General features: G+C 34.2%; 1 protein-coding gene across 2 annotated transcripts in view; it reads left to right on the top strand.

Annotated features, from left to right (window-relative positions):
* Positions 1-10,000, top strand: part of eml6 (EMAP like 6) — a 57,864-nt gene that overhangs the window by 45,647 nt on the left and 2,217 nt on the right. For both annotated transcript variants that reach the window (XM_058401415.1, XM_058401416.1), the window contains 9 exons: positions 1,990-2,198; positions 2,666-2,823; positions 3,050-3,164; positions 4,622-4,810; positions 4,893-5,065; positions 5,219-5,381; positions 6,988-7,091; positions 7,359-7,512; positions 9,922-10,000. The exon at positions 9,922-10,000 is cut by the window's right edge and continues 22 nt beyond it. In XM_058401415.1, the coding sequence (XP_058257398.1) occupies positions 1,990-2,198; positions 2,666-2,823; positions 3,050-3,164; positions 4,622-4,810; positions 4,893-5,065; positions 5,219-5,381; positions 6,988-7,091; positions 7,359-7,512; positions 9,922-10,000 (1,344 nt within the window). The remainder of the gene's footprint in view (positions 1-1,989; positions 2,199-2,665; positions 2,824-3,049; positions 3,165-4,621; positions 4,811-4,892; positions 5,066-5,218; positions 5,382-6,987; positions 7,092-7,358; positions 7,513-9,921) is intronic.

Consider the following 10,000-nt stretch of genomic DNA (forward strand, 5'->3'; position numbering starts at 1 on the left):
TGTTCTGGTGTTTACAGTTTTATCAGAAAATGATCACAGTGTTATGGAAGTGTATCTTTTACATGGTTTATTCACAGGGTTCACAGTCACTTAAAATCGAAATGATGAAATATTGATCACAGCCTGATGTCAGAGAGAGACGTATGAACCGATGGGTGAAATAATATCACTGTTCCTTCTTAACACTCCGAGAAAAATGACCCAGAAACTCAGAGAAAAATCAATAAACAACATTTTAGCCACCAGATATTTTCCTGTTGAATGCCGTTTCAGTTTTCAGTCTGAATTTAGAAATAGACAGAAAAAAAGGAAAACTTAAAAAAAAAAAAAAAAAACTTAAACTAAAAAAAGCAACAACACGCCCAATTTATAAATAATTTTATTGGTAATGAAAAGAAGAAAATTGTTAAAGGCTGTTTTTATGTTGTTGCATAGAGTATTAAAATATACTGTTATTGTGTCTCATACAAGTAGATTATATATTTATTTATAGTTATTGTCATATTAAGGGCTTAGTATTTATCTGTTTGTTTGTTTGTTTGTTTGTTTGTTTATATATATACACTACCAGTCAAAAGTTTGGACACACCTTTTAATTCAGTGATTTTTGTTTAGGGATTTATTTTCTACATTCTAGAACAATACTGGAGATTTCAAAACTATGAAATAACACACATGGACTTCAGTAATCCATATGTAATGACAACAAAAAACAGTCAGTTGTTATTTTAAGACACAAAGGTCTGGAATAGTTCTTGCAAGAACAGTATTGTCAAGTGCATTTGCAAAACCCATCAAGCACCATGATGAAACTGGCTCACATGAAGACCATCCCAGTAAAGCAAGACCAAAACTGACCTCTGCTGCAGAGGAGAAGTTCATTTAGAGTGACCAGCCTCAGAAATCACCAATTAACAGCACCTCAGATTAGAGGCGTTATGAAGGCTTTACAGAGCATCAGTAGCAGACATATCTCAATATCAACTGTTCAAACGACATTATTGTGGATTTCGGCCGCCTTCAGCATTGTTTTACAATGTAGAAAGAAATAAACATCAGGAAACACCATGGAATTAGAAGGTGTGTCCAAACTTTTGACTGGTAGTGTATATATAGATATTGTCTTATTAAGGACTTAGAATTTATTTATTTGTGTTTGTTTGTTTATATATTTATTTATAGTTATTGTCCTATTAATGACTTAGTATTTATTTATTTATTTGTTTGTTTGTTTATATATTTATTTATAGTTATTGTCTTATTAATGACTTAGTATTTATTTATTAGTTTGTTTGTTTGTTTATATACTTATTTATAGTTATTGTCTTATTAATGACTTAGTATTTATTTATTAGTTTGTTTGTTTGTTTATATACTTATTTATAGTTATTGTCCTATTAAGCACCAACAATCAATAATAAGTTTTTTTTCCCCAATTTTCATTTCATTCAAAAAAATAAAAATAAAATGTAATAAGAGATATAAAATTTTATTCAGGCAAATATATAATATAATAAACACATAATATAGCTTTTTCAGCAAAGTTTTCATTTCATTGCGGTAAACTGATTTGCAGATTTTATTGATTTTATATTTTATTTATGACATTTAATATTATAACAATAATCATCGTGTCAGTAAAGTAAATGTCTCAGTGAACTATCTATCATTATATTATAGTACGTCATTTCCCCTGATGACTGACACAGCAATACATATGGAGAGAATTAAGGTATAAGGAACTCTTGAGTTTTTTGGGCATTTTGATGGAAGTAAAAAAAGAATATTTCTTGTTGATTTCTTTCCACATTGTGGAAGTAAAAGTATAAAACTTTTTTCAGCATCTCTGTACAGCGTTTCAGTTCGCTTCAGCTAACAGCTTCCTGTCTGGTCTCTACATCACATCACATCACTCTCCTGTCTTTACTCCTGTGTGTTTGCTGATGGTTTTTTCTTTTTATTTTATTTTATTTTTTGCCAATTCTACAGGAACTAAAGTGAGCAGTAAGGCGGGACACTCTGACCGCATCTTCGTGGTGGAGTTCAGACCAGATTCGGACACGCAGTTTGTGTCTGTCGGGATCAAACACATCAAGTTCTGGACGCTGGCTGGAGGCTCGCTGCTGTATAAGAAGGGCGTGATTGGAGCGGTGGAGGAGGCCAGGATGCAGACGATGCTGTCTGTGGCTTTCGGTGCTGTGAGTGAGACACACCACGATGCTGAAACGTACATTACAGAACACTAATCACACTGAAAGAGATTTCTACAGTACATGTTCTTATATGGGGCGGTTATAAGTGGTTAATGCTCTGGGTTGTTGATCAGAGGATCTGGGATCAAGCTCCAGCACTGTCAAGCTGCCTCTGTTTCTGCTCTCTGAGATGCTCCAAGTTGCTTGTTCATCTAAGAAGCAGCTAAAATTTGATCTTCAACCAGTAAAATTCTCTGTAAGGTTATCCTACAGAGGGAAAAACACATGTCTAAAACACACTGAAAGCCCTGACTCATTTTATATCAGACTCACAGACAGAAAATCATTCATTTCTTTACACTGATTAAAAGTGTCACATACGTCGATTTCCATTTTCCCGGCCCAATGGAACGCCAGTGTACTGATAAAAATGGTTAACACAAACTCTGTGTGTGTGTGTGTGTGTGATGTAGAACAACCTGACCTTTACTGGCGCCATTAATGGTGATGTGTACGTCTGGAGGGATCACTTCCTGGTGCGTGTGGTGGCCAAAGCCCACACTGGACCCGTCTTCACCATGTACACCACCCTCAGAGATGGTCTCATAGTTACTGGGGGCAAGGAGAGACCGTGAGTACAAGTGTGTGTGTGTGTGTGTTTTATATTAGGACCCAGATACAACTTCATTAAGATTGTAAAAGGGGAAGAATTAATTTCTTTTCAATCATTTTGGAAAACTATCATTTGTTGTACACTAATGATGTTTTTTAAACTAAAGCTAAATAAGTCAAGAGCAAAATATAGTGGGTATTGCATGTGTTTTTGATGTGTAACTGGTTTTGTGTGTGTTCTGCAGGACTAAAGAGGGCGGAGCAGTGAAGCTCTGGGATCAGGAGATGAAGAGATGTCGGGCCTTTCAGCTGGAAACAGGACTTCCTGTAGAAAGCGTCAGATCTGTTTGCAGAGGAAAGGTTAGTGGGAAGAAAAAAATAGAATGTCTGTGTGTGTGAGAGAGAGAGAGAGAGAGAGAGAGAGAGATTTGGGAACAATTGCAAAGCAAAAACATTCTGATTTGTTCCATCATGTTTCATTAATGCTTATAATAGGCTCTAAAGTCTCTTGAGAATGTATGAAAACAAATTTGAATAAAAGGGCAGGTATTACATTTGCAGAAACCAGTTTCCATCATTTGAAGACAAACTTGCACATTAATCCTCAGGTCTTAACAGTGAGAACATTATAGTGCACGGTACACCAATGTGATGAATACTAAATTGACTATTTCCTTCTAGATGCCTCATTTAGAGAAGATTAGAATGCATAAGTATGGCATTGATGTGGATGGTACCATGGAGATGGCTCTGGACCGCAGTTGCTGACACTCAAATCTCCATCAGTGATTAAATCTCCTGGTTACACAATTGCATTTTTGGATCATATATTAAACTGTTATGGGGAAATGATTTATAATCACAGTCTCTGGAGTCACCCAGATGAGGATGAGGTTCTGTTTTGAGTCTGGTTCCTCTCCAGGTTTTCTTCCTCACCACCATCTCCTCTGGCTTACTCATTAGGGATAGATTTGAATTAAAACTTATCTGACTTCATCCATTGTTAAAAATGCTATTGAAATAAACTAGAATAGAATTCCACTGACTTTCTACTGTAGTTTTCCCACAGCTTTCAAGAAAGTTTAATGCACAGCTTTACACGTGTATGTCTTTACACGTGACATCACTTACATACTTACATCATTCTTACCCAAAAGTGCTGTTTATTTGATTTTTTTTGTTTGATTATGTAGTATTTTTTATTTTTAAATTTCTTTCTTTATTTTTACTGCAATTCCCTTACTGTTTTTTATTTTTTATTTTTTTTTCTTTATTTATAGTGCAATTCTTACTATTTTCTTTTTCATTTTTTTTTGTTATTTATAGTGCAATTCTTTTAATATTATTTTAATTTTCTTTATTTATTTATAAAACTTTAAATATTTTTTATTCATAACATAATTATTTTAATATTTTTTCATTTTTAAATTATTTTCTTTATTTATAGCGCAATTCTTTTACTTTTTTTTTCATTTTTACTTTTTTCTTTACTTATAGTGCAATTCCTTTACTATTTTGTTTTTTATTTATAGTGCAATTCTTTTACTATTATTTAAATTATTATTTTTTCTTTATTTATAGCACAGATCTCTTACTTTTTCATTTTTAAATATATTTTTTTATTTATACGCAATTCCTTTACTATATTTTTCATTTTTACATTTTTTTATTAGTAGCGCATCTCTTTTGCTAATTTGTTTATTTTTAGATTATTTTCTTTATTTATTGCGCATTTCTTTTACTATTTTTTTAAACATCCAGATACCTGTTTGTATCATCCTGCTAAAGGGTTAAAAAATTTTGATATTTGTTTGAAGGGGAAGATCTTGGTGGGAACAAAGGATGGCGAGATCATAGAGGTGGGAGAGAAGAACGCAGCATCGAACACACTGATAAACGGACACACACAGGGGCGCATCTGGGGTCTGGCTACACACCCCTGCAAAGATCTCTTCATCTCAGCCAGTGATGATGGAACCATCCGCATCTGGGATTTAGCAGACAAGGTAAAACTCACGGAATATACAGGACTGTTGTTGTTTATTTTTAGAGATAAATGTCTTCTGACACCACTTATTGTTTTTCCAGAAACTTCTGAATAAGGTGAGCCTGGGTCACCCGGCCAAGTGCACAGCATTCAGTCCTAATGGGGACATGGTGTCCATCGGCATGGAGAATGGAGAGTTCATCGTCCTGCTCGTCAACTCGCTCACTGTGTGGGGCAAGAAAAGAGACCGCAGTGTGGCCATTCAGGACATTCGGTTAGGCACACACACACACACACACACACACACACACAGTCATTCAATGCTGAACATGGACACAACATAAAGTCACTGTGTTTGATTTGATAAATTAATTTATATGATATAAGAGTAAAATAATCCATATCTGTCATTTTCTTTGTCCGACAGATTCAGTCCTGATAACCGGCTCCTGGCCGTGGGCTCTGTGGAAAGTGCCGTCGACTTCTACGACCTGACGCTCGGCCCCGCCCTCAACCGCATCGGCTACTGCAAAGACATCCCCGGCTTCGTCATCCAGCTCGACTTCTCCGCCGACAGCAAGTTCATAGCGGTGTGTGACAGCGTTAACTTACATAATGCGTCTTTATAGTCATACCTAATTGTTCTTTTTTTTTTTCTTTACACCAATTCAGTGAGCACACAGCATTCGAGTAGTGAAGAAAAGGTCAAATAACTTTCAGGGTTAGCTCGTGATCCTGTTTAATCCTGCGGGAGATTAGGGAACCAAGGATAAAGGTTTTTAATCTGAATCAGTGGTTCAAATCAAATGAAGGAATAAAAAACAGAGCTTGTGCTGATGTAGTGCCGTCTGCGTGTTTTACAGAATGTTGAAGTTGAAATTTTGTTTAGTATAAAAAAAATTGCAGAATGTCAGGTTCAGTTTCCTTCTTTATAAGTTACATCATTTTACCTTGTAACAAGAAATACCTTCATTTTTTTTAAAGAAGCTGGTACACCGATCAGGCAGAACATTATGAGCAGTGAGTGAATAAGGTGAAGTGAATAAGACTGATGATCTCCTCATCATGGCACCTGTTAGTGGGTGGGATATATTAGACAGCAAGTGAACATTTTGTCCTCAAAGTTGATGTGTTAGAAGCAGGAAAAATGGACAAGAGTAAGAATTTGAGCGAGTATGACGAGTATGTGATGGCTAGATGACTGGATCTCCAAAACTGCAGCTCTTGTGGGGTGTTCCCGGTCTGCAGTGGTCAGTATCTATCAAAAGTGGTCCAAGAAAGGAACAGTGGTGAACCTGGTGACAGGGTCAGGGACGGACAAGTTTCACTGATGTATGTGGGCAGCGAAGGCTGGACCGTGTGATCCGATCCAACAGACGAGCTACTGTTGCTTGAATTGCTGAAGAACTTAATGCTGGTTCTGATAGAAAGGTGTCAGAATACACAGTGCAGGACGGGTCAGGGCTGTTTTGTCAGCAAAAGGGGGACCAACACAATATTAGGTGGGTGGCCATAATGTTATGCCTGGTCGGTGTACATTCTTTAACTTTTGCACTCATCTGTGGCTTAAAGGTCCGGGTTAGTGTCGTCATCGTGGTGCGAGTTGAAGTTTTAAGACAGGAGGTAACGTGAGCCCTTTGGATACCTGGCATTGTATTCTGCCGTTCCTGTCGGCTGCACTTCAACATTTCACACGTTAGGCGTTTTGCTTCGGATCCACATTCTGTTTCCTTTCCTCATTCCATTGCTCTGGATTTGCAGATTAACCTTTAACTCTTCAGGAGGCTCCAGCTATTTAATGGACGTCTCAGAAAACTCCACTGTGTTATGTTATATTCCAGTGGTTTAAAATGCTCCTGATTTGTCTAATGCTACATGTACGAATTTCTTGGCAGCAAAAAAACACGAGCTCACTGAGTGGCACAACTAAAAAGCCTTTGCCCCGTCATTGGGAGATTGATAGTTCCAATGATGCATGATCCGGAATTTTCCGTGACCCATATCTCTAGCCGTGATCTCTGACAGGGAAGAATGACATTTCTCTTTCATCTCTATCACATTCTCTATCATTCAAGGGGTTTGTGAGGAATGTATGCTGACAACAGTGTCCTCCATGTGTGTTACACAACCCTGTGATGCAGCACAATGTGGTTTAAAACTGATTCACTGATCAAATGCTCTGTTGTTTTTCTCCAGGTTTCTACAGGAAGCTATAAGCGTCAGGTGCATGAGGTCCCCAGTGGAAAGATAGTGACCGAGCAGGCCATTGCTGACAGAATCACCTGGGCCACCTGGACCAGGTAACACACACTGAACACACACTGTGTGTGTAGATCATATTCATCCTGGGAAAATACACAGAATTTCATCTTGTAAAATGCAGGTACAAATATAGAGGTACATAGAGGGGGGTATAAACTTTTGCACTTCTAGCTTGCTGATGTAAGCAGAGTATTACATTTTTGATCTCAGACTTTCTTGCAACTCAACAGAGGTGTAAAAAATGTACATGATATGCATTTATCAAAGTGAATTGCTGTGAGATCTTCACACTGATTGTCCCTCAGCATTCTTGGTGATGAAGTGTTGGGGGTTTGGCCACGGAATGCTGACAAGGCCGACGTGAACTGTGCCTCTGTATCTCATGCCGGACTCAACGTGGTCACCGGAGACGACTTCGGCCTGGTCAAACTCTTCGACTTTCCCTGCAGTGAGAAATTTGTAAGTACAGTTACTCAGAAGTCGCATAAAATCTACACCTATATAAATATGTGGGTTTAGCTCACGGAGGCATTCACCACTAAAACACTGAACAAAAAGCTTGTGAAATTGTATTAATTTAAATCGGTTCCATGTGATTGTATTGATTAACATGAACACAGTGAGTTTCCCTGATTAGCATCAAACACAAGCTTATACCTGAGCTGAGAATCAAACCAACAACACAGGAATCACACAGAACAGACTCATTACTGCTGAATTATTCTACCACATATGGCTTAATCACCTAAATTTAATATTTCTAGTTTTCCTGTATTTCCCATCAGAGACAACATCCTCGTAAGATTTCACCTGAGGCTGATCAGTCATTCAAATCCTGTTTACATTTAATTCAAGCAACAAAACTGTGCAGAGAAGTGCAAAACACAATAACAAATCAATAAACACAATAACAAAACCATAAACACAATAACAAATCAATAAACACAATAACAAAACAATAAACATGATAACAAATCAATAAACACAATAACAAAACAATAAACACGATAACAAATCAATAAACACAATAACAAAACAATAAACACAATAACAAAACCATAAACACAATAACAAATCAATAAACACAATAACAAAACAATAAACATGATAACAAATCAATAAACACAATAACAAAACAATAAACACGATAACAAATCAATAAACACAATAACAAAACAATAAACACAATAACAAAACAATAAACACGATAACAAATCAATAAACACAATAACAAAACAATAAACACGATAACAAATCAATAAACACAATAACAAAACAATAAACACGATAACAAATCAATAAACACAATAACAAAACAATAAACACGATAACAAATCAATAAACACAATAACAAAACCATAAACACAATAACAAATCAATAAACACAATAACAAAACAATAAACACAATAACAAAACCATAAACACAATAACAAATCAATAAACACGATAACAAATCAATAAACACAATAACAAAACAATAAACACAATAACAAAACAATAAACACGATAACAAATCCATAAACACAATAACAAATCCATAAACATGATAACAAAACAATAAACACAATAACAAATCCATAAACACAATAACAAATCAATAAACACAATAACAAATCCATAAACACAATAACAAACCAATAAACACAATAACAAAACAATAAACACAATAACAAATCCATAAACACAATAATAAACCAATAAACACAATAACAAATCAATAAACAAAATAACAAAACAATAAACACAATAACAAATCAGAAAACACAATAACAAATCCATAAACATAACAAAACAATAAACACGATAACAAATCAATAAACAAAATAACAAAACAATAAACACAATAACAAATCAGAAAACACAAAAACAAATTAAAGCTGCATTTTGTATGCTGTCTTTTTTAACATAAAGTTTACTTTTATTTACATTTTGACTACTTACTTAAAGTTCAACTTGACTTCTTTTTACTTTAACTTGATGTTATTTTATGTAAATTTGCCTTGTTTTCTTTAAAACTGACTTCTGGTTTAATGTTGACTTGTTTTTATTTCAATCATTTTATTTAATGTAGACTTCTTTTTTTTTTATTTAAAACTGACTTTTTATTTAAAAACGACCCCTTTTTTACTTGTTTATTTATTTATTTAATTAATTATTAGTATTATTAATAGTAGTAGTAGTAGTAAAAATAGTAGTATTATTTTATTTTATTTAAAGTTGCCCGCTTTTTTAAGCTGACTCCATTTCATTGGAAGTTGATTATTTATTTTATGTATATTTATTTAAAGTTAACTCTTTCAGTGAGATATGGAAATAAAAAATAAGAATTTAGTAAGTTTCTGCAATCTGCCTGGAGCGTATTTAAATAAAAAAATAAGAATCTATACAAAAGTAAAAGAATATAAAAATCAATGATTTATATTTATTTAATATAAATATATTATATTTATATTTATATTTATATTTACCCAGTGTTATTATTATATTTATATTTATATTTATATTTATATTTATATATACATTTATTTATATATATATTAATTTATTTTTTATGTATATATAATATAAATTAAAATTAAATTAAAACATAAGAATTTAGTAAGTTTCTGCAATCCGCCTGGAGCGTATTTAAATAAAAAATAAGAATCTATAAAAAAGTAAAAGAATATAAAAATCAATGAGAGTTAAAACACTGCAGTCAGTATAAATAAATGGTTAAATACTCATCTTTAAATACAGTAATTAAGTGTACTACTGTACATTATTCCACGTTTCAGCGTATCTAATTATATAAAGCGGTGATGTATTTATTGCTCCTGTAATTAAATCATCTGTATACCAACGATCGATTCTTTTCTGCTTCCCAGGCCAAACACAAACGCTACTTCGGCCACTCGGCTCACGTGACCAACATTCGCTTCTCCTACGACGACAAATACGTGATAA

The sequence above is a fragment of the Hemibagrus wyckioides genome, linkage group LG10 (genome assembly GCF_019097595.1).
Source record: "Hemibagrus wyckioides isolate EC202008001 linkage group LG10, SWU_Hwy_1.0, whole genome shotgun sequence".
In the NCBI taxonomy this organism is placed as follows: Eukaryota; Metazoa; Chordata; class Actinopteri; order Siluriformes; family Bagridae; genus Hemibagrus; species Hemibagrus wyckioides.